The 26,051-nt window shown below is 41.5% G+C and overlaps 1 protein-coding gene across 1 annotated transcript; it reads right to left on the reverse strand.

The window, feature by feature from the left end:
* Positions 1 to 8,946: 8,946 nt before the first annotated feature.
* On the reverse strand, positions 8,947 to 25,973 carry NDC1 (NDC1 transmembrane nucleoporin). Its single transcript, XM_084528451.1, has 18 exons — positions 25,852 to 25,973; positions 25,645 to 25,765; positions 24,884 to 24,985; positions 24,518 to 24,692; positions 23,887 to 24,025; positions 22,439 to 22,547; positions 20,906 to 20,957; positions 20,142 to 20,274; positions 18,051 to 18,143; positions 16,698 to 16,779; positions 15,639 to 15,794; positions 14,298 to 14,552; positions 14,048 to 14,166; positions 13,746 to 13,796; positions 12,534 to 12,597; positions 11,425 to 11,525; positions 10,291 to 10,451; positions 8,947 to 9,206 (listed from the first exon to the last, which is right to left on the reverse strand). Exons 1-18 carry the CDS (start codon positions 25,903 to 25,905, stop codon positions 9,143 to 9,145), a joined length of 2,031 nt encoding a protein of 676 aa, XP_084384577.1. The 5' UTR covers positions 25,906 to 25,973; the 3' UTR covers positions 8,947 to 9,142.
* Between the last annotated feature and the right edge of the window lie 78 nt (positions 25,974 to 26,051).

Genomic DNA, 26,051 nt, shown 5'->3' on the forward strand with positions numbered 1-26,051 from the left:
GCACACAGCGCCCGGCCCTGCCACACCGTCCCCTTGCAGCCCTACAGGTGCCTAAGGAGCTGGCCCGCTTCGGCCGAGGCGCTGAGGCTGGCTCCGAGCAAGCAGAGCTTGCAGCAGCAGCAGCAGTGACATTTGCGCCGGCTCCTCGTGGCCCAGCTCGGGTCTGGAAGCAATCTAGCCGGGTTTATTAGCTTGGGCCTCGTTCCAGGCGAGCGCAGGCTGAGCCACGATGCGCAGCTTTGCACCAGCCCGCTGCTGGCTGCGGGGTGTCCGCGCTCCGCTGCCCCGCTTGCTGCTCTCGGCACAGGTGTGGCGACACAGGCCTGCGACACAGCTCAAAGTAGGGGTGATTCGGACCCACGCGATTTACATGGAATAAACCGTTCAGACAGCTGGTTGGAAATCACTCCTGTTCACAGCACACCCAGAGGGGAGGTTTAGCACGAGGAAGAGGGACAGCTACTGAGCTGGCGCCTCGCTGTGTCCCTCCTGAGGAGCATGCTGCTGCTAGAGGACAGAGATCTTCGTCTTGCAGCACAGTGCTTCACTCACAGTATTTTATCCATCCCCTTAATAACATGTGCTACCCCATGGAATAAAGAAACAGTCAAGACAGGAGGGCATGACTTTATTTTTTGGCAAATGCTGTGCATGTTGTGTATTTGGTGGGAGGGCAGCAGCTCTCCATAACAGACGTGAGATGTAGGGGTGGAACAGGCAGTTCTGGGAGCAGCAGTACGAAGTCTCATTTGCAGTGCCTCTCCCCCTTTCTGCCCACCACGGATGCCCCGAGGTCTACCAAACAGGGAGGTTGCCAGCCTTACCCCATGGGGGTCTTTTTCTTCAGTAAGGCAGTGTCTTAAATCACCAGAAGTTAATAGCTGTCTGTCAAATTTGGCTGAAAAACTGGTCAGTGTCCTCAGAATATGTTAATGGGAACAAGACATTACACAAAGGGAGAAATTCCCCCCTTACCTCTATAGGAAACAAAACTAAATATCAACTAGCTGGCACAAACACTGATTTTTAATGGTGATATCCTGGGCCTTGAGAAGCAGAAAGTAAAAACTTTCAGCCTATGTTATTCTGCAGAGAGCAGCTCTGCCCCATCGCTGAGCGCTCTGCTAGCCTTTAGCCATCCCCTGCCCCTCAGCCTGCGAGGCGCTCAGCACAGAGCAGCTCTTTCTCTTCTATTTGGAAATGCTCGAGTCACCTGGCAGCACTACCAGAAACAATAATTAAGACGCAAACACACTGCGGTAACAGCCTAAGCCCCAGCGACATGTGAAGAGGCAGTAAAATTTATTGAGGGAAATATTATTCCAGAACACAGTGTAACCAGGGTAATCCACCGCTCCCAGTGAAGGAAGAGCCCAGGGTCTGGGTAGATCCGGAACACGGCCTCAGCTCGTGCAGATTAGCTGTATCAATACAAACTGACTGAATAGCTAAAACGCAGGGTTTTCCCTGGAAAACAGGGAGCATTGGAGGTGTTGTATAACTTCCTAGGGGGGGTTCTTTCTTGGCTGGCAGTCATCCCACAGCATGCAGGAAAAAGGACAGCGCTTAGCACCTCGCTGCTCTGACCCCATTAACCCGCATCATGCTGCATTTCCTACCCGGGCCGTGCTGGCCCTGCCCCGAAGTGCTGTTTTGAGATGTTTCTCTCAGCATTATCCAGAATATTCTGCACAACACCGGCAGGTGCCGCCACTGGCCCAGCAATCACAGAGCAGCCGGCGCTGGAAGGGACCTCTGCAGATCACCTAGTGCGACCCCCTGCCGGGCAGGATCACCCAGAGATCACCCCACAGAAATATTCAGGGCCCAGGCCGGGCTGTGAGAGAGGCAGGAGAGGGATTTTTACACATAGTGGGCAAGGAGGGGCTGGGAGTGAAGCACATCGCAGCTCCGAGCTTCAGCAGCGCCTGGCACAAGGCCCAGCACCGTGAGGTAGATCCTCCATGGCAGATCACCTCACAGGGTCAGTGCCTTTAAGCACAGTAGGGAATGAGACCCCGTGGACTCAAAACTTCACTCACACCACGATTTCCTTAGTTTCTGAGGTGAAAAGAAGAAGTCTAGGTGGGGATGTCCATCATAGAGCAAGAGAAGCAGGCAATGGATGGACACCCACCTCCAGACCTAGCTGTGCCCAGAAGAGACTTGATGCCTAAAGCTCTTCCAAAGCAATGCCTCGGCTCCCGGCTGGGAGGACCAAGTGCCCGTTGAATCACCATGCTTACAAAAGTGTTAAGCGGTTCCCATTCTCTCCCAGCTGAATCAGAGGATGCTTCACATGTCTCCGTTCTGGAACAAAGGCCAAGCAAGTGTTGTAGGCTCTGACTGCTGTGTGCCCTGGGTCACCATGACTTTGCTGTATGCATGGGCTGTGCAGCAATTGTGATTCACCCAATGCTGTCACTACAACCATCAACTAGATGGGGGTGTCCTCATGAAAATCAGTCACTGTCCTCCTTCCCCATTGACAGTAATACCCACTAATAGAATGAGGGGGGAAATTTCTCCGTATGAGCCCTCTTTGTTTCACATTCCCCATTACTAAGGACTGTGGTCATGGGTCATAGCATAAAGAGATCACAGCTATCCCAGTCACCTCTTCCCTCTGTTAATGAAGTCTCTGTCACCAGAACAGACCTTGCAGTTGAGACAGATAGGACACCCTCAGTCCTAAAATTGCTCCATGGGATTTGCTTTATGTTGAGTCAGATGTGAAAGATGAGGTTGCAATGTGGGCTAAAATCTCCCAGGGGAGTGCAACTGCTTGCCTGAATATCTTCTCCCTAGGTCAGTGGGTAGGACACAAGTGATAAATAACCAGAGACTTGCCCATCTGCCCAGTCACTCCTAGTTGGTGACCAAAGAAAGAGAAGAACCCAGCCTGGGGTGAAATCTTACCTCACAGGAACCAAGAAAAAGCCAGGACACAGGCAATTGCTGGTGTAATGGTGCTGACCTGGGTCCTTGTCTCCTGACAGCACTGAAGCACCAAGTTTCAATGAGACAGTTCCTTGCCCTCGTGGCTCTGGGAAATTGGTGGTGGTGGGACAAGGTGCTCACACCAAAACTATCTGCTGGACCACACTAAGCCACAGGAACTGGGCAGCCCAACACCACCACAGCACATTAGCCTAACTGCCTGAGCATGCACAAAAGGCTGTATTGCACAAGGTCCAGTTGAAAACTTAGACAGCGGTGAGGAGAAAAGTAATTTTAACAAGTTTGAAACATCAGTTTTCCTCAGCTGATATAAGCCAAGGTCAGGTCATAGCTACAGTGTTGGCTTGCTAAGGCCTGCAGGTACTTTTTATGCACCCAACCTCTTTGCTCTGGATAACACAAGCCCGTGATCCCAGCTGAAAAAGCAGAGGCCTTACTGCCTTGGCTTGAAGTGTTTCCATCTGGGAACTGACCACGATGAAGACAATGAGAGAGATCATCTGTAAAAGGTAAGGGAAACAGGAGCAGGGATGGGGCATTATGTGACAGAGATCCCAGTTCACCAAATCCATTCTTGGACATGTATTCTTTACCTTCTTCAGGAACAGATGGTTGTGACTGGGCGCAGCAAGATGGCTAGTCACAAACCAGATCTTCAAGAAACTCGTAGAAGCCCAAAACTCCACTTCCCCGCATAGTTCCTCTGTGGGAGTAGATGAATGAAGCAGAATGGTTGCATGTAAGGTGAGCTGTATGGAGCAAACAGAGTTAAGGAATTCATCTCTAGTTCATGTGCTGCAATCCCTGCTCCTACTCCAGCAGGGAGCAAAATTAAAATTTTGCTTGTTTTATTTTCTTTCAAAGAGACACAATTGAAATTGTGAGGCCTTTGTGTAACTGCTTCAGCATAGACAGGGGTTGGGAGTTGTTACCATAAGCATTTTGTTAATATAGAGCAAAACAACCTCTCTGGTGGGAGAAATAAAAAAAAAAAAAACTTTGTTATAAATAACCTGGTTGCAAACGAGCTGTCAATTCACACACAGCAGTTTATTTACAAAGGCATGCCAAGTCCAGACTTGTTTTTGTTTTAATTTACTGCACCGCAGATAATAAAAAAGAAACAACCAAACAAAAACTGAGCCAAAGGGATTGTCTCTATAAGTATGCCCGTTTCTTAGAGATTGCCCGTATCCCTTTAAGGCAGCACAAAGCCCTTCTTTATAGCGGTCTTAAAATGACCTCTTAAATTAAGACAGCAGGGTCAAACTGACCACACATTATCTAGTGATGTACTCAGCTGTTGCCTCATAACTTACAGATTTGTTTATAGCTCTTGTAGTTACAAGGAAGACGTTCCTCAGATCAGTGCGGCTTATCTTTGAAAAACAAGTCTCTTTTCAATAACTAGCATATCTTGGGAAAGTCATATGGTAATCCTGAGCCCACCTTTGTCTTGCAGAGGTTGCAAGAAATGATCAGTATCTCCAAAAGGCACCGTAAGCTGCAGATCTCTCCCTGCCTCCTGCCCTCCCAGTTAGCTGGCAGATCATTCTAGAGACATCCAGAAGAAAAAGAAAAGAAATAAAACACCTCTAAGCAAGGGTTCGGTCAGCCTCCATTGAGAACATTGCTGTTTACACCTGCAATTAGCTTCCTCAAGCATTCATCTCTACACATATTATCCCTCTGCATCAAGTCCATAAATAGATTCATCTCTCACATTGTGCGTAGGGAACACAGGCAGTAAAATAAATAAAATTTAAAAAGCCAAACAAACAAAATAAACAGGCCAGCACAATTTGAGAACATTTAGCTTGTAAAATCCAATCCTTAGCAGTTGGGACATGCCAGAACTAGAATTTTGTACAACCTCAGTTCACGCCTACTATACATGAGTTATAACACTGGCTTATAACATGGCCCCACAGTCATTTTGCCCGGGGATCCATATATTCAATGCACTGAAGATAGCGATTGCTGAATGAGCAGCTAGTCACTCTTCTGTCTTCTCTTCACTGGCAGAGCATCTGGACCACACATTGAATATGTTTACTGCACATCAGCCAAACCCTGCACAGAATACAGAATTACTCGCTCTCTCCAGGGCATTTCTATGGTGTCCATCACTGCAGCAGCCTACTGATTTGCAAAGACTTAGTTATCATTATCCGAGGTGAGAGAGGGTGGGGTTAGACTGAGCCCCGTTTTACAACAGAGGCCCAGAAGCCAAAGGCATCCCTTTGTTTTGGGTGCTAAGCTTGTGACACTGACTGACTGCTTCCCTCCACCACCAGGTTATTTAGCATTTCCCATCACTGTATACGGCAGAACACGTTTCTAGCTCCATCAGTTCAATTCAACCCTTGATGTCCCAAATGGAGCATGGAAGTCTTGCAAATAATGACCACCCTTGAAGAGCAGAAGTGCCAGACGGGCTCTGTGATAAAGGCAAGGACAAACCATTTCTCCCTGGCAGCGCTCAGCTTGCACTAACTCTAGGACCGGGCTTTCCTCTTCCTACAACGCTCTTTGCAGTTGCAGGTACGACTTTCCCTGGGCCCAGCAGCTACCATCTGCAAGGCAACAGCCCCCAGCTCCTGTCCTGAGCAGCTCTGTGCTCAGAACAAAACCCAACCACTACTGTCACGGTCCACAGCCTGGCACTGCCCGAAACAACCTTTGAGCTCACACCTCCCTACGTGGTCCTCACAACTTGCCCTGAAGGTATCCACCCCATGGCACTTACACAGATCCTGTAACAACCTTCTGTTTGCAGAAGGCTACATAACCCCCTCCCTATTCCTCCAAAATTCACTGCGGGGCTCTCCCCATACCTTTACAGATGAGATGCAGTTAAACACAACAGCCAGCCCCAGCACTGTTGTTTGGGTAGTCATGTACAAAAGTTGGGTTATTCAAGAAGCAAAAGGCAGAGCCTGTGTTTTTGGTGTGTTTTTTGGAAAGGGGAAAGGGAAGGGCTCACTATTCACTCAGCACTTAGTTCCTCTGATGACTGCACGAGCACACACACACGCTGTTTAGGCCAGTTTTCTCTGAAATTCACCCTCCTGATTTACACTTTAGAGGATACGAGAGAGAGAGGAAAAAACCCTCCTGTCCCATCACCACCTATGAGAAGAATCAGCTAGTGTATCCAGCAGGCCACCCAGGGCACTATTCCTCCTTGAGCCTGTGTTTTTGATCGCAGGGTAGACTTCTTCAGAGCTGTTCATCTCGCTCCTGTCTGACTAGCTCTGCTGTCGTCCCGAGCTGAAAGGGGCGGTGTTTCCCAATTCACTTTTTGTCTTCTGATTTCAGAGAGCAGTGTATGTTTTACTCTCTTTCTCAGAGCCTGTTTTGTCCAGACACGAGGGAGCTGCACAGCTCGTTTGTACTGCAGCTCCGTCTGAAGCTGATGCAGCACCGGATGAGATTTGTCCTGTGCCCACAGCTGCAGTGCAGGGAATCGAGATGGTGATGTGGGAACATCCCCCTGCAGCACCAGGGCTTGGCAAAAACACTCCTCCAGGTACAGTCAGAGCACCCAGACACATTTGATCCACACAGCAAATACATCAACAGTGCCACAGCCAAAATCTGCCAGACCACAGGGGAAGGAATGTACATGGGCATTGTGGGGGTCCTCCAGTTGCAGCGTCTGTGATGACCCCACACAGCCCCCCAGCTTTGTTCCATGCTGGAGGAAGGTGGGGAGAGGGCAGCTCCGGGCCTTGGGGCAGCAGGAGCAGCACGCACAATGCAGCCTCTGTTCAGAGTAAGCAGTGACAGAATTGCAACCACTTCATTTCAAGGGTGCATTCAGGCCCTGAGCATAACTGGCATCAAGACAGCTCTCCAAAGGGGTGAAACGAGGGAGCAAGTCCAGTGCCCTCAGATACAGGAGCGTAAAAGGGCTGGGGCCACTGTTTGCTCACTCAGAATTGTCAAAGTTCTGTCTCAGAAAATGAAGCAGGACAGCGGCTTGTTCTGATTTATAAGGGACTGCTTCAGAACTAAACTCTCCAACTCATTACTCAGATGTAAGGGGAAAACAGATCTGAACAATCTGCCTACGTCTGCAGCTGCAGCGAAAATAATCTCAGGGATTGTTGACTGCAGTTAACCTGTGGGGAGAGGCGGGTAGTTCACAAGGCTGCCAGAATAACAATCAACCAAACTCTATCAGCTTCACTTGTGCATGTAGTAGGCAAGCCAGTAAAAGTGCAGCTCAGCTTAGAGATGATTAAACAGATGAGAAATATTATCGGGCTTAAGGGAACAAGTTTAGCTGCAGTTACATAGAAACCAATTGTCAAAAGGCTTTCTGATTTTTCCTCATTACCCAGAATGCAGAAAGGAAATCAGGAGACCTCCCATACCTCTCAGAAGTTTCACAGTGATTGTTTTCATGTTAAGACAGAAGTGTAAAGGGACTTGAAACACCAGCACAGTTTGCCACAGGAATAAAATTATTCCCAAACCCCAAACTGGAGTGAGATGTTATGCACTGGAGTTCTGTAATCCAGATACTGCAGCTTCAGAGGGCACCCATCATACACTCTATATCCTTGTACACTTAGATCCATGCGCACAAGACACTGTTAAAGATTCACTTTTAAGTAAAGGCTTTTTAAAAAAAATACAAAAAATAAACACTACACTACTAGAATTGTAGCTTTTAAACCACGAAGCAATCAGCTTCGGAAAGCTCTTCTGTCATACCCAGAGAATGCCATGAATCACACGCACATTAGCAGATGTCGTGTGCAAATCTCTGCTGCAACACGAGGACGACAGACCTCAAGCACTTTGGCATCAAAAAGACGTCTGCATTTTAAGCCTCCTGCTGACAGCCATAACACTGTTAATTACAACTTAGAGCTTACAGTTGTGGGAGTGTTGCACAAAATACCAGAGCAATAAAAAAAAACATTCTGCACCTGTTTTAATGCACAGAAAATTTATTTGAAACTCTCAACCAATGTATTTGGGTCAACAGTTAACACCTGAGGTACTAGCTAAAGCATCATTTAACTCCAGGTGCACATTGCAATACCAGCAAAAGAGCAAATTATTTAATAACCAGACGGGCAGAGGTTTTGACGTAAGTCAAATCTATGGTACAAGTAAACCTTGGGGAAAACTTTAAAAAACTTTGTGTCTAACCCTAAATATAATGAAAGGCTGGCCAGCCCCGTATGGTGTTTGCTGTAAGCCACCCCAAAAGGAATATAGTGGATATTAGAACTATATTCTTTTCACTACCAACTCAGCCTTGAGATACAACTACTGCAGCTACCTCTCAGCACTTCATATTCCATACAAGTTTCGTGTAGACATCACAGTAACTGGAGTCAGTTTAAAAACAGAATCGTTCCTTCAAACAACTTTGTCAGGTTTGCTTACGAATACGGTTTAAAAATGCTTTTAAAAAATCGTATTTCTCATCAGAAGCTACCAATAATGTATATTTTTTTTTGAGATATCTGGGTATGTTGTCACAACGTCACTACTTGGAGTTTTACCACATAGAGTAATGTTTCCTGGATGTTTCAGGGTAGATCAGAACTGTTTTCTAGGTCACCTTAGAGATAAAATCCAAGCTGATAGCTTCAAGTAGTATTTGTGCATTAACAATGCTTTTCTGCACACCCATTTTGCCCAGAAGGAGTATTTCCATCTGACAGAAGAGAAGGATGTTTTATTCCTTGACACATCTGTTCCCTATCCTTAAAGTACATCCTTCATCTGCACTAAACGTACTATCAGCTGAATTTATGAAACACTCAGGCACATTAAGTACCTGTAAATCTCTACTCAGCCCTTTATCAAGAAAGAATAGGAAAAGAAGGCAAGGGGAGAGGGACAGTGAGGGATCTGACTGGCAAAGTAACTGACAATCTCAAACATCACAGTCTTACATGAAATAAGAGCTGACACACTGACACTCTCACCTGTGAGTGATATTAAAAGAAGGCAAGATGAATTTTAAAACATTTTATTGTACAAAAGACGAACCGATCCAAGACTGAAACATTTTCTACAACTTTAAGAGTTTTATTCTGCAACTTGTGCTTCTACGTGCTTTTCCAAAAAGCCACGATAAAACAGCTCAGTAGTTCCACCTTCTTCTTACCAAGAGTATTGAACCAACTGTAGCTGTATCAAAATCTGTTGTTTATTCTTTGTATTCCAAGAACTGCTGAAGTCTTTTCTTATGTTCTGGAGACACTTGCACTGCACTAAAAAAGAAAACACAGAACATAAGGTTTTACATTAAATGTAATACACCACAAAATAAAGCCTCAAGCCAAAACTAAGTATACATTGAAATAAACAACTACACTTGAGCTGAAATTTAGAAAACCCAGCTGTATGAAAAACCCACGTTCCAAGAAAAACAAACAAAGGTAGATATTAATAATTAAAAGTGTCAGTTCTTAACCCCAACAGCTTTCACTACTGAAAGACACTTGTCCTCAGAAACCTCATCCATTTCTTTAGCCATGTAAATCACGGAATCATACACTGACAGAACATCCTGAATTGGAAGGGAACCACAAGGATCATTCATCTCCTGGCTCCACAAAGGACGACTTAAAATTAAACCATGCATCTGAGAGCGTTGTCCAAATGCTTCTTGAACTCCAGCAGGCTTGAAGCCTTTTCCAGTGCCCAAATGGCCCCTTGATGAATAAACCTTTTCCTAATATCCAATATGAACTTTCTCTGATTCAGCTTCATGAGCAATTGTTTACCTTGCAAGAATCATTTAAGAAAGAATCTCTCAAAAACGATCTTTCCCATACATCTAGTGCTTCCAAACTGAGTGACGTTTCATCCCCATGGAGATGGGCAGGTTCTGAAGGATGTTTCAGTCCCACATATTTAGGCCAAGTCTAAGAGTCTGCCTACTGTGACAGCAGCTGAATCAGACAACCAAGAAGGGTGGGAATTTGATTATTTGGGGGCTCCACAGGTTTCTTAGAATTCTCTCCCCACTAAACAGATATTTGTCTCTAGCTGATTTACTTTCTTTTCAACAGCTACAATTTATTAAATGAGTGGTATTCATGAACCACATCTAAAGAGTTCATGAAAAAAATCACTAAACATTTGCCCAGAAATCTTTGGTGAAGTTTCTAACATGGAACATATACCTATGCAGTAATTTTGTAAGGTTGACCAAGACAAAAAATACTAAAACACCATGTCAGAATAATGTCCTAAAGGGATTCTTGCACAAATATCCATTTTTTGTAGGTTCTGCAGTAAGGTTTAACTGAACTAAATTTAGCAAGCAAGGAATCATGAAGCAGTTCTTACTTTAAGTGTTCTCCAAAGACAGTAGTTATCCGGTACAGTGCTGTTTTCAGAGACGCTCTAAGTGCAAATCTTAGCGTTTTGTAAGATGTGTCCACCAGACTTCCCGAGATCCTGGGAGGTTTGCTGGAAACATGAGGCAGTTTGAAGTGTCTGTCTACAACCTAATTGAGAAAAAAACATAGATGAGCGTATTTCATCTGTTTAATTACTTTATAACAGAACTAGCAACATGTCTATGTTAAATAAAGAACAAAAAATGAAGCACAAGTTCAGAAATTCACTAAGATATGCATCTAGGATCAAGCTTTGTATTTAAGACCTTTCATTTCTAGGCCATCAATATGAGCACAGAAACATGCTCTGTGAAATAAGAGCCTCTGATTATGAGTCTTAAAAGCTAAGTACAGCACACACACTGCAGTACAAAACCATTGCTGTTCTTTATTACATGTTTCCTTCCAAAAAAAAAAAAAAAAAAAAGTTGCATTCCCCTTTCCTTCCCCCCAGTGCTGGATCTTGGAATAAATGACTTACACCGAAGAGCTTCAATAACCTCAACATTCTTTCCAAGAATCTCCTCCATTAAGGAAGTATAAAATGTGTATTTCAATAAGACATACATGCCTTGAAAACACATCTGTTTGTTTTTTTTTAATACTCATTTCCAAACCTCGATAATTTGAGCAATTTCAGTAATGCCTTAGTGTTAGTAGAGAAACACCACGCTGATCTTATCTCCTGTAATTTGCAGTATCTCCAAATGCTCCGGGTTGCACAAGGAATTGTGTACAGCAACTAAAGATGAAGCCCTAACTATGCTTAAAATATAGTAAGTTTGCTGCATCCCTGAAACAAGGTTTAACTGAACACTTTGCACCACTTATTTTTAAGTGAACAATTCCAGTAAAAAAAAAAATGTGGCTTCTACATTTCATAAATCTAACGAGGTTTTTATTCATCTGTTCCATATTGAACATAGTGGCTACTAGCTGTTTTGTTTAGGTTAACTGCAGATGAGAAGCCGTTTATGGCAGTGACAACTTTAATGTTATGATTGGTCAAATATAAAATTAACAAAACTCCTTCTCCTGTAATAAACTTGTTCAGTGGTAAGGAACAGTTAATGGTTCTCACCTCCTGAAGCGTCAGTAGAGTATTCAGGATAGCTGGCAGTGTAGTTTGAACAACTCCAAATTGGTCTTCTGTAAAGGAAGCTGCTACCAGATGAGACAGACCTTTGGGGAGAGAAAAAAAGTTCACTATAATTACAGGACTCTCAACCTGCGAACCATTTACAAAAATCACATTTTTGCCTGAAGATTCTACTAATGTGGTAGAATTCTTAAGACTACAGGCAAGTAACAGGCACCTCAGCTTTGACTTGCTTCAGGACTAAATCAGACACTGGTTTGACAGCTGTACAGTTGCTTGAGATTAATAAATGAAGTGATATGGTAAATAAGATAAATTTTAAAAGAGGATTGGCTCCCTTTGTACTCCTCTAATCGGAACTGTACCTGACATCAGCCAAAAGACAAAACCTGTTTTGCAATCCCAGCTATACAGAAATATTTCTGGATCATTTAGTTTTTTGTTCAGCTTGTACAAGAACTTTACTACTCTGAAGGAAAATCTGGATTTAGCTTCCTCTTCTTGGTTTATTACCTTATCATGTTTTTTAAATTGTACAGCCTAGCCCCTTGGCCCCTGTTACGACACAGATAGCACTTCCCACTCATTTGTGAAGCTGTAGGTATTATTCTCATCCGAGAACTGTATTTCTTGGCTCATCACCTTCAGTCTGGCACAGCCTGTCTTATCTGCCCATAAAACATCTAACCTAGGAAGCTGATCAATGTTTGCACAGTCTAATACTATAAAAGATTCCATAAACACTGGTGTTTGCTCTTGACTTTGAAACAAACAAGAAAATCCTGTTGTGCAACCGCATACTCACTGTTATTTTAAGTCTCTCTGGACTATCTCTTCCCAATTATTTTTTAATTTATTACTTAAGTGCCTCCATCACTCCCTCCCCCCACTCTCTGTGATTAACAAGAGAAAAATTCAGACCCTTTTTACAGAAGGTTTAATTCCTAAAAACATCATAAGTTTATTACTGAAACTAATGTAAAAGAGATTCATGTTGGAGAGAAGCAACAGAAATCAAGTTCAGGAATTGCTACCAAAGCTCTACAGAACAAACTAAAGGTGCAGAAAAGCTGGGAACAGAAACTGCTTACCTTCCAATGCCCAGATGTGCATTTGGGCATCGGAGAAAACAGCTTGGATGGAAGCCTCTGGATGCTGAGAAGAAATCAAAGCATTCTGAGTGCAGTGTCACCAACATGGCAGGTTTCAATTAAGGTATTAGACATTTGACAGGGTCACCTCCCTCAGAAAAGATCTGCAAGGCTAACAAATTTTCAGGAACGCATAGAAAAATCTGATCTTTCAATAAATCAAAAGTTTTCTTGTGGCAGGAGCTGCCCACAAAACAATAGCTACAAATTGGAACTACCAATAAAAAATTAAAGCATATTAGCTAACAAGCTTCCAAGGGCTAAATAAGCAATATAACCCCTCCATTCCTATTGCATGGTCTTATTTGATTTAGTCTCCATTTCAATCTAACTGATCAGAAAACACTGCTGTACACGTAAGCATGAGTCATTCTCACATGCACAGAAAAGATCTGCATATAAAAATATGAGCTTTACTTGCAGGAAACATTTACAACTATGAAAAACAAAGATCTACTGTAGAGGAGAGTGCTTCTGTAAAACTTAACTGAATCTTGTTCAATTATGTGAAGAGCAATGCTCATTTGTTTTTCTGCATAAATGCTATGCAGGTTTAGTTTAAGCTCTCCAGTGCACCTGAAAGGCAGTAGTTACGTTAGTATGACTATTTCAAAATGAGAAATTCCCAATATTCCACAAAAATAAAATTAACTGACGGAAAGAAATTAACTGGATTCTAACTTTAACTAGAGGCCATACCATCTAACAATTAGCATACAGAAACAATTGAATTTTTATGTTCTCACTTGTGTTTTACTACACAATACTTTAAGCAAAGTGCAGTTTATAAACAGCCTAGTTTAAACAAGTATTTGGATTATTTTATGTGTGTATAGAATGCCTACTGCAGTAGGAATCAGTCACAGAATCATTCAGGTTGGAAAAGGCCCCTAAGATCATCTAGCCCAACCTTTAACCTACTACTAACAAGTCCACCACTAAACTGTGCCACTCCACTATTTCCCCTCGTTGTAGCACTTGGTGTGTGAATCTCACAGTAAAAACAACAGTGTACATATGGAAAGCCTTAAATTAAAAAGAAATCATTTTATAATCATTGCTACATGTAAGAAGCACAATGACAAAGCAGATCCCATCTGCTTGTTCATTTATAGACCATGCTGCTCAGTCACAAAACAAGCCCATGACTACCTTGCTGAAGAAATACATTATCAGCGCTCGTCTTGACAAGAAGTTTTTTATCTGAAAAGAAACAGAAGATTAAAAATATTGCATTTATCTGAAGGTATGCACAGTTGGACCTCTTCAACTCTACTATTTTTTTCCATAGTAAAAAAGAATTGGGTGTGCGGGGAAAGGTTTTTTTATTAAGTTATATAAGATAATTAGAGAAGGAAGTGTTCATTCAAAAAAAATGAAAAGTTCTTTCAGCAGAGGGAACACCTAAGCTGTGCTGGCTGTAACTTACATCTGTGCTGCAACTCTTACTCTACCTGTTCTTGCTTGTTCTGAAGCCATGTGTAAATAAAGCTGGGCTGTACCGCCTCACTGCCAACTCTTGCAAGGGAGACCACTGGGAAGGATTCGTGGTGGGAACCATTCATTTGCAGACCTACAAGAGAAATGCAGTTTCTTCAAAAAAGCAGTTGCTGTCACTTTAGCCCTAAAGAGATACATCTGTACTGACATTTGCTATAGCTATGACTAGAAGGCTAAGGACAAGTGGAGTGGAAAAGTGTCTACCTGATCCTGATGTCCACAGCTTTGGTCCCCTTCTCATAACATGAGGACTTTGGACTGATCCGTGCCAAGGTGAGTTTAAATCCAGAATTCCCACCTTGGAGGTTAAAGCAGGTGAACTGAAAGGAGAGCCGATATCAGACCCAGGTGATGTCTTTGAAGGTATTAGGGGCGATTTAACCAGGGATGCCATGGAGGCTCTGTGAATGACGTTAGATCTCTGTGACTGGAATGGCATGTCTTCTGTCACCGCAGCTCCTGACAACACAAACACACTGCATGTAAACAAACAGGCTGGCTCGTGTGCAATAGGTAATGGGTCTGCTATTTGATTGCTATTTCAACAACTTCTGTATTGTCAGAATTCTCATTAACAGACATTGTTCCCACTGTGGTCTTGCAAAGTAGTAAAAATCAACATTTTAAAAGTTCATCAGTTAAGGGAGAAGATCTTTCTGGACCTCCCCCCCACTGCTAACTAGCACTACTATGTGCTGGTGTGTATCAACGTAAAGTGTACTTTTAGTATTAAGTACCAGAAAACAAAGCTGCTTAAGGACAATCCCTACATAAGAATGCCAATTCTTCCTGATTCTGCTTGGTAAGTTAGAAAGACACGTCAGTGTCAAATTCCAAGGCAACAGCAGCACTAGAAGAAATCCACCTCTGACGTGCCAACAATTCCCTGCTGCTCCCAGGACAGGAGCATACTTGTGTCCCAGGCACTGACTGCTATGGGATTCGGTTACCTGGCAGCTCTCGTGCTAACACAGCTCTGCTGCCAGGAACGATGCCTGAGTCCGTCATGTGAAACACCCCAAATGCCTGCCAACCGCACACAGCTCACTCAGGTCAAACTGGCTTTTCTTTCACTACCGTGATACTCGGTAAATTGCATGAACATATTCAAAGTCCCTATAACAACAAAACAAAGAGCAATTTTACCATCTTAAACTAATCACAAGAGCAGCCACACAGATTATAAAACCTTTCTTGGCAAGACTGAAGTTCTCCCTGTACTAGGCTCAACCACTTACTTGAATTGCGATAGTTACTTTCTTAATTAATGCAAGTGTGGAAAAATACACGGTATAGAACACATCGCACAAAGCAAACCAAGCAAGCATGCTCTTTCAAAGTTCTCCATTTATTCTGGGGTTATTGCAACAAGAATAATTGAAATGAAACTGTGGGTGGGAAGTGTTTGTTTTTATTGTTTCATTTATTTGCAGAAAACCCCACTACTCATTTTTCCATATAATTTAATTCCCATTAACATACCTATGTGTAATGCAAAGGTATTTCCATGCTTTATAAACTCTTACGAGCATCTCCTCACAATACCTGGAGTCTGTGGAAGTACTTTCATCTCTCCTGCTTGCTGTTTTGCTCTCCCATTTGCTGCTGCAGCTTCCTGCTGTGCGATCAGCCGCTGGGTCAGATCGGTTAGAAGACTCAAACACTCCCTTGATATTGCAGTCCAGTTGTGAGGGTGCCCACCTAGCAGTATGCAGACAAAATGAAATGCAGTAGGCATGTTTGATCCTGATGTTCATCACTGCATCTGTTCTGACAGTGCGCATTTGCTCTCAGCTTAAGCTTCAAAGACTATAGCACCATTCAATTTCTGAAAAGCCACAGTGTTTTCACTGTGACCATTTATTTATACTGAAAGGAAAATGAAAACACGGACAGATTCTACTCCCTGTCAATGAGTAACTCTAAAGAAGACTTCAGCAAAACCCATTAAGCAAGTGGAAAATGCAGGCAGTTTGGCCCATCAGATTTGAAATCTGCCAAACAACTAAAATGAACCAAGTGATACCAATGGTGATGGTAAACAATTCTGAAGTAGTGCAAACATCAGAATTCCTGATGAGGTGCCATAAAGTTTTTGAAGTCTTTTAGGCAGTTTCACTTGCCCTTCTCTGCCCTATCTTTGTATATAGCAAGAGGCTTGTGTACTAATTAGAATCATAGCCATTGTTTGCTTTCAAAACTCCAGTGGTGACTCATTATTTATGCTCAATTTAATCTCACATCTGACCATTAGGCTTACATACACATCTGTTAGATTACTCAGTTTAGACTATTTGATTGGTGATGTCAAGAGGACCCTGCTTTCAATACTTTAAGACCTGTGTTTCCTCATGGCTGTCATTTAAATCAAACAACAGGGACCGATATTTATTGAGTTTAGTAGATGAAACAATATGAATACAGGTAATTAAGCATTCTTTTGGAACAAGCATCAGAGAAATGCTTTTACTTATGAGGTCTTCCAGCTTACATAGCATACATCATAGCATTCAAAAAAAAAGACTAGTCAAAGCATCAACTAGCATTAAAAAAAAAAAAAAAAAAAAAAAAAAAGAATCAACATGAGAGCGCTTTTGTAATTACCTGGCTGACTAAGGCTAAAGACTTCCTGCCGTCGAACGGGGGAATACTGGGAAAGCAGCATCAAGTCTTGTAAGGCTAAGAACTGCAAAGGAAAACGTTTTAGTTCACACAAAGTCCAAGTGGGTTCCTTAAAAACTGTAGTTCCACAAACAAATACAATCGCTAATGGAGACAAAGTTTACAAAGACTAAAACCAGCACAGTGACAAGAAAAAAAGAGGCAGCAAAGGACTGCCATGTCCCTGGAACCACTTTGGATGGAGCTACTGAATAGAGCTTCAGAGAACTTTACCGTTCTTTAAAAATGACCTACCACACTATTTTTTTTTTTATTTTTTTTTTTAATCTTAACAGCTAACAACGCAGACAGAAAGAGCTCAGAAGTCTGAAGACAGAACTGCTTTAGCAAGCCAGAGCTCAGCTGCAGCGTGCCATACAGTACAAAACCTAATACTGCTTTCTTCATGTAATTAAGTAGTTAACGTGGCAGTCCAATGACAGCCAGATTTCTCTCACTATGCAAGACCCAATTATAAGCTAGACACTTCAGTAACTGCTGAGATTATAAAGTAGACTGTGCTGTGCTCAATTCTTCCCCACAGATCCTTTGATAACACAAAGCTTAAAACAGAATTCAAACGAATTGCAGCTTATTATACCTTTAGTTTTATCACAGATCCATATAATCATTAAGTATGGAACTTCCACGTGCAGAATATTACCTTCATTTATGTGATGCTTCTTACATGAGGTCAATTTTATTTAATTATAACCAATAAATTTGATTAATGTCTACCACAGACAGACCAAAATTCTTCTCCTTTACTCACAGATTTCAGTTGTTTTTGTATTACTGTCTTTTCAGAAAAAAAATCTCAATTCCCAACAGAAATATGGAAATAATTTTTAATTTCAAGAGAGATCACATGTTAGAACTCAAACGTAAGCAGTAGGGGCAAAACGTTAGAAGTGTACAAAGCTATGACAAAATTCCTGTTTACTTGACAGAGACCCAAAGCTGAAAAAAATAAAACAAAAAAATATATATTTTTTTTAACCTTTTGTATTAGCATCAGTTCAAACTAGCACATGTGTTGCAGACAAATGCATCTCACCTCTAATTAAAGTAGTCTGTCTTCAGGCTAAAAGCAGTACAGCATAGTGAGCACCAGCAGATGTCACTACTAACCAAGTTTTCACGGAGTGAAACTGCCTTGTTGAGTGTTCTGAGGAAGCTTTTTAAAGAACTAAGAACTGGCACCGCTGCTAAAGTAACTGCTACACAGAAGATCACGGTTTCAGAATCACCTTCCTAGCACACATCTGTCCAGGAAGATGGTGGAAGACCACTTACCTTTATAATCAGGGGAGGGTTGCTGTTTAAGATTTTAGGCAGGCACTGGTCTGTCTCCTCAGCAAAAGTTGGCTGAACAGGAAAATGATGTGTCTGAATATAAACATCAGAAGCTGTGTTATTCAGAGCAAAACATAAGGAAAAAAGCTTATGAAACACCACACCTGAGCCGCTACTTGTTAGAGGAATGATGAACTACAAAAGCACATACACAATTGCTTCAACTTCCTGTAAAATAGCTTTGAAACTTAACAGAAACATCAAGAAAAGAAGTCTACTCTTTACATTTAAAACCGCAGTCTTAGAAAATCCAGCTACCCTTATCTTCAAATACCTTCCACGTATCCATATAGTTAGGTGCATCATATTGCTACAACAGTACTCTAGAATACATGTCTGGGGAAAAAAAAAAAAAAATCTAGTAACACCACACACAGAAACAAGACAAATCTACACTATACATCTGTCTTGTATAGCGTAACCAATGTGCTGAAAACCAGAGGGGTTTCCTCATCAAATAATGAAAGACTTTAGAGTTCCTCTCTTACACTGTTTCACTGATACACTAAGAAATTCTTAGCCATGACATCCACATTCTGTGATTTGACAAATTAGTTTCTGATCTTGCAGCTACATTGTTTAAAATGTAAAGTACAGTGCTTAAAAGTTTTATCAAATATTTCATCTTTTTAATACTACTAAACACGAACGAGTTTGGGCACAGATTACCTGTCTGTCCCATGTCACTGAACTTGTATTACAGACCATTGTTTTTTCTCCTCTTCCCTTTCCAACTACAAAATGGAAATTTATAATAGCAATTGCTTTCAAAGGGTTAATAAAGTGATTTTGTGTAGAACTGATCTAAGTTTACACCTTTACTGCCTTTTCAGTTAACACACTGCAACCATTTGCAAACAGCTCTGGAAGTGTTTTCAGCTAATCAAAAATTTCAGGCGAGTCAGCTTATCTTTTGTTCAACAGTCAAAAGGGCAACATCCATTTTATACCTTCACAACTGGATGCTTCTTTTCTTTTCCATACTTTTGTAACTGATACAATAATTAATGACTTACAACGTCCACTGGCACTTCAACTATTATCCTCTGAAACAGGTTGTTCACACATCAGAGCTTCTGTTCAGCTGTCTACAGATTCTGACATCATTGTAGCAGTTATGCTTGACTTGTTGGTAATTTTTCCATGTATAATCACAACATATAGTTTTTTCCACATATAATCACAACAGAGACCTTTTAAAATTAAAGCTAATACTCCAAGAAGCACTGTGTAACCTTTCATCCCTTAAGAGTGCTTCATACAGTACATTGGCCAGGGATTTAAACTTCTCTAGTTTTCCAACTGATATGCAGTTTAAGGAAGTTTTCAAAAAAAAAAAAAATCCAAGTTAGATGAACACATTTTCCTCTATTCTTACAAAGAAATACCTGGGTTAGCCAAATATCAAAACCCCAATTCTCTGCTGGCAAGACTTTCTCCTCACCCCACTACCCCCCATCACCATCTGATTTATTTTTAATAAGATTCATTATATATTTAAATGATCTTTTTTTAGCCATATTAATTTGTAACAATGATTGAATGAAAAAGCAAAAATGTGTTAATTCCCAAGATTGCTTGAAGTCTATTTTAATACTGCGGCCTGAATTCTATTAACATGTCTCTGCTTAGGAGAACTGTGGATTTTGATGGCTTGTTGAAATTTGACATTTCCAGAGCTTAGCTCAGAGAATACTGACATCATTTTCTTCTCTTTTCTATTCAGAAATTGGATTGAGAGTTATGTGTTTCCTGGATATATTATCTTCCCATGTAACCTGCAGCTGTTTGTCACGAGTCTTTGGATAGACTCACACTCAAATACAAAATCGTTGCATGGGAACATAGGCAGAGACCAAGCTAACAAGTCCTGCCAGGCGTTAAAGGGCCCTGTGCTGGCACAGCATCCTGACACCCAAAGAGGACAAAGAACATGGGGCAGTTCCTATGAAGTACAAAGATACTTTTTTGAAAAAAAGAGTATCTGTGAAACACTGTACTATACCTTCAGCATTGTCAGCAAATACTAACCTCTGTAGCATAGATCTTGAAGAGTAACCAGGCAATGTACCAGGTAATCAGGAGAAATGCACCACATAACCAGGTATGGTAGAACAAAGACAGGTCCAGTAAGCCACTCAGAGTGTCAAGGGGATGCAATTTACTGCAGAGAAAACATCGAGAAGATACAAATATTTTTATTACGGAAGACAGCTATAGTAACCTGTATTCTTGCAGTTGATGCTATTGTAGTTGCCTTTTTCTTTTCCTCCAAAAAGTTTCTTAAAGATGCTATGGGATCCCATTTCTTTAATTTTTCAGTAACTGATTAAATTAAACTAAAATTACTGAAATTAAGGAAAAATTAATACTAAAGTATTAATGGCCACAGTCACTTAAGGTACTAAGAGCTCCAGCTTCCCCATTTTAAGAGAAATGATAGCCAAATTTAAAACGCAAATATGCTAAAAATACACAGAAGCAGACAAAACACATGTGAGATTAGGAGAGATCAGCCTCTTTTAGGTTTATGAAAATAAAGATTATCAAAGAGGATCTCTTAACGACCATCTGTAAGATGATTCCTGCTGGGGGGTGGGTTGGCTTTCTTTGGATTTATTTCAGAAGCTTCCAGTGCTCCCCAGATTCTGCACTGGGAAGTGAGGAACAGAATCCTACTAAACACAAAAAAAAAGTTGCAAAGAAAAACCAAGTTGCTACGCTGGACTACTCTAGGAAAGGGAGCTGTTGGCAATATTCTCCTGTAAGTACTGTAAGCACAATGTGTTACCCACCTGTCTATGTGAAGATCCATTGTGGTACTTATCCATACTTTTGGGATATAACCTAGGGGAGAAAAAATACAAAACAACAAAAAAAAACACTGAAACAAGTAAAACACTGACAAACGTACACAAACAGGCCAAAAGAAAGATCAAAGTAGAATGCATGTATAGAGACAGAATGGCCTCGTAACGCGTGCACTAGACAACAATCTGCCTTTGGGTTTTCTTTGTTTTGTTTTTCTAAAAAATAGGAACAAGAGAATGAGAAAAGGCTTCGGGACAGCAAATTTACAGTGAGATGTAGATCTTATTTCGAGTTTTCTTGCTAGCTTCTCAGCACTGGAATTATTTCTGTTTCTTCCCTAACAAAAGAAGGCTAACATCAATTAATATTAATTCTCACCACAGCTCAGGCAGCAGCAGAGTGCTTTTAAGAGAGTGGAAATTGATAGAGATGCACTATAATTGTAATTTACCCCCAACGTAAATAAAATGGAAACAATTCTAGCATACTTTCACATTATTTAGGAGTATAACTACAACCATAGCAAAAAAAAAAATCACTGATTTTTAGGATGTCCAGCCCAATCATCCCCATTAGCATAGATTATTCACTATACTTTTAAAGAATAAATTTTGGACTCAGAAGGGAGGCATATTGCTTTTTTTCTCCCCAGGTTTCTCCCAGTAATAAAAAATGTATTTAGAAATAGAGCAAAAGCGCTAATTTTTGCTTTAAAATAGTAAAAATATACATTGAAGTCATACCCACTGCCAGTATGTCGGGTTCAGCTCTAAGACTGCATTCCCAACACCAGGCAATGGAAGGAGCAGGCCAAGGCATGGAGATATTTATCCATGTTATAGAAGATTTAGGAATATTTAAAGAAAAAAGGGAATATAAATTATAGTTGAAAACAAGATTTTTCATTCGCACTTTGGGATCTTTTTGAGTATTTTCAGGTCTATGATCTTTTTGACACAGATCAGGACAGACACAAAAACAGCAGCCAGGTTTTCAAACGCAGACCTGTAAAATGCTCGCTGGTTAGTTTGGTAGCTCCTCCTATGTGCGAGTTATTTCACAGCTGCCTGTAGTGAGCCTTCCCTCACTGAAGAGACCAACCAGAGACAATCCTCTGGAGGAAGACCAATGTTTCAGCACAGTGTCCAAAACCACAGATTTTCAGGCTAGAAAATTACTGTTCCCCACTGTCTTCATGGAATACTGTCACGTTCTTACAGTGTTACCAACTAGATAAGAAATCCTTACAGAAGGTGCTAATCTCCTTGGAGAAGAAACATTTCTCAGATACTAAACAAAATTCTAAGATGCTTTAAGAATTAATACTAGTGTATGAGCACTGTGCCTTTTCTCACCATTTTAGAGAGCTGTTAAATCTATTTGCTTAAATAAGCCTCTATACCTGCAGCAAGCTACTTGAGGGGCTGAAAAATAGCATAAAATGCCTGCCTGCCTGAAATACTCAGTTTTCAAAAATACAGGAATTAAAAAAAATTAGAGAACTTAGGAATCCTTACCAAAGAAGTAATACGCGACACAGAAGTTTCTGACCAAATACAGCGATTCCGCACAACTGTGTTTAACGAGGAGAGGCAAAGATCTTCTGAAACGTAAGTACTTGTATTGCTAAAAACAAAAACATTAGTTTAATATTCTGCATTCACAACAAGGCAATGAAACGGTAAAAAAAAAAAAAAAAAAAAAAAAGACACTGTACTTAAACACTCGCGGTCTAGACAAATTTTTTAAAAATAGGTTAAGGCAATGCTAAGTACTACTTATTCTCCCAGGCTATTTCTGTCATTTTATAATTTTCTCTAGTTTTCATCCCTTTCCTTGTAGCAGTATGAAAACAAAGGATAGGGAAAAAGTGGCTGTATACAATGGGAAACAATTTAAAAAGCTGCCTAATACAAAACAAACAACAGGGACATTTCATCTGCTAGATTTCAGGTTAGATAAACAAGTGTTCCATTAAAACACCGGGAAAATTCAGATATCTGAGTTATGTTGTCAGTAATCCTCCAAGCAGCAACAGCGGTGTAATACTGATGCCTTTCTCCGTGCAAACAAATTGCATCTTTCCAAAAGAACAAAGCAACCTGTCTGACACTGTATGTAAACGAGGCAAAAGCAATTTTATTTTTTATTCAGCTAAGCTGCATTTACAGAAAAAAGAAATAATATTTGAATAATACAATTCTAAAAAATACTAACTAGAGCCATCACCAAAACGATGCTCAGTGTGCTGACAAACCAAATGGTTACAGATTGACTAAAACGTGTTCCACCAGTACAACCAACCTTGTTTAAAGGCACATTTTGCCAAATTGATTGGACTTTGTAAATCTAGGAATCATGCAAAGTTAGCGGCTGCTGGGACTACATGAACAGAAGAAATATTTCTGAGCTGATGTTTCACAAGTGCCCCTTACCACTTCTCCCTGGTAAGATTTCAGAACTGCTAGAGGCCCCTCTGAAGGAATTAATGCAATTCCTGTTTCATAGCAGCACACACATGAAATAGCTTTGGATGTTGAGTTGTAAGCAAAATTCTATATGCTCTTTAGACTTTAAATTATATCTGATTTATTTTTTTTTAATACTCATGATTTGCAGCTTTTAGGTGACCCTTATTGTCAAATCCTGAAGTTAATGATCAGTTTGTGGATATTCTGTTTTCAGCAGCTCACTTTCCGCAGTGATCAACCTTAATCAGCTTTCAACACACAACAGAGGGGCTCTGTCAGTCTGGATTTCTATGTTCATTTGAAAGGTGCTGAGCAGGAAGAAGGAAGGTGAACACCACTGGCATCTGAAGCTATGCGAGTACACGCTTCATCTATTGGTGAAAGCTTGCCGACAGCTGGTACAGCCATATTTAAAAAAAAAGAAAAAAAAATCAAGGCTTTTTTGTCAGTTTCACTTAGACATGTCTTTCTGCAAAGGTGTTTAAATTTCTTACCTGTATAATTGGAAATGGCAAATAATTCATATTGTTAATAAGATACAAGAGGCTGTAACTGTATCCAATGAAAGCTCCAGAAAGCAGAAAAAAGAGGTGATACTCATTTAGGCACATCTGAGGAACAGCATTTTCTGGGCTAAAATAGAGAACTTAATATTAAATCAAAGCTTAAAAAATAAGTAGTCATTCTAATCTTCAGAAGTTTGAATCAGAAGTTCAATTTTACTCTCCTGATCAGTACACATGATGATATCTCAGTAAGTTTTTTTTTTCCTAAAGTAAAACTCCCACTACCTACTTTTGTAATTTATGTACAAGGATGTTTCTTATATTTAGTACATCACATCAACCAGAAGACTGAGAATCAGTTCAAATAACCATTCTGTCATCGTTCAACTTTCCATTAACAGTTCCAGCAATTCCGTTTTTCTGGCCCGGTTATCTCTCTACGCATCACAATATTTATAATAAAAGTTAGGCAGCAGCCTATTTTAAAGGACATCAACAAATGATTTGCTCTTTTTTGATAGCACTCAAATTTTAGCCTTCTATTTAAATAAAGGCCATCAGTAAATGCACTTTACAACATAAATTCTTTGCATAATTTACCCTTAACACTCACGATTACCTTTCTGAAGGTGTGCAGGGCACAGCAAGAAACTGGAACTTCCCTTTTGTCATAACTGCAGCGCACCAAGCAACCAGCATTCCCATTACAGCATGAACAGCTGAATGGATAACTTGCTGAGGATGAATAATTTTTCCTATCAGCGCTAATCGGGAGCACGGTATCGATGGCACAACTGTAAATAAAAGCCAAAAGTGAATTTTCAGTGGTTACTGATAAAAATACTGATAAAAATAGCTTCTCCCTACATTAATTTATAAAGAAATCTGTCAGTGCTAAGTACACTGAATGTAAACGCAAATCCCTTAAACGGCCATCCCTTTTAAGGCAGATTTTATAGCGAGTTCAGCAATGTGTACAACCCACCTGCATAGAATTCAACGTTGAAGATGCTTATTACCAGTATCACCACAGACATGAGGAGGATACAAAAGATGACGTACGAAGTATACAAATCATTGAAGGAATCTAAAATAAGAAAAAAACAATTATGGCTCAGAAAAGTGCAGTAACACAGCAGTGACATTAACAGACATTTAACAGAGTGAAGGAAGATACACACCAGGAAGATAAGAAACTCCTGACAAAGTGATTTTTTTTTAGTTGTCTTTCAGGCCTTTACATTTTCAAAGGGGAAAAGAAATCAAGTCTCTCTGCCTCAAGCAACTCACTGCTCACAGGTATCAAACTTCCAGCTAAATACTTCCCTTAGTTTTATGGGCGTACACTGGAGGGAGAGAGTCCCCCACATTGAACATGGTCTTTTGGGAATTCCACTTGAAATTCAAAGCATTATGATGAGAGGAACCCGAAGTTCTTCATGGAAGGAGCAGTTGCCCATGGGGGAAAGGGGAAGTGCATTCAAGTACTCAAAGCAGAGGGCTGCTTCTATCACCTCATGTTTTGTCTCTGAAGGATATACTTGCTTGTTATCACTACCTAGAGAAAGCCTTGGCTCTGGTAGCTGTAAGTAACACAGAAATTTATATCCCAAAGCCTGCACAACGCTTAGCAACGCACAAAGAGGGGCAACGCAACGCCAGGCAGCCCCTACTCATCGTGAGACCGAGCCCAACACCAAGACGGGACAAAACCCACAGAGGAGCTGTGGTGCCCGTGCCACCCACCGGCGATCCAGCGCAGCGGGCGGAGCGGCTGCGCGCGGCCGAGCAGCACGAAGGCGGCGGTGCAGGCGGGCAGCAGCAGCACGGACCAGGCGACGGCGGCCGCCAGCCTCCAGCCCAGCACCTGCGGGAGGCAAAACAGCGTCAGGGGGTCGGGGGGGTGCGGCGGGACCGGGTGGGGGGCAAGGAGGGGGTCGGGGCCGCGCTCACCTGGCGGAGCAGCGCCCGCTGCCGGCACGAGGCCGCCGCCGCCGCCGCCTCCATGGCCGGACCCGGCCGCCCGCGCCGCCGTTCGAAGCGGCCACCGCCCCCTTCCGCTGAGCGCTGAGGCGGCTTCCGGTGCGAGGCACGCCGGGAAATGAGCGGGAAGGCGGCCGCTAGGGGGGGAGCGCGCCCAGGTGTAAGGGGGA

The sequence above is a fragment of the Aythya ferina genome (assembly GCF_964211825.1).
Source record: "Aythya ferina genome assembly, chromosome: 8".
Classification (NCBI taxonomy): domain Eukaryota; kingdom Metazoa; phylum Chordata; class Aves; order Anseriformes; family Anatidae; genus Aythya; species Aythya ferina.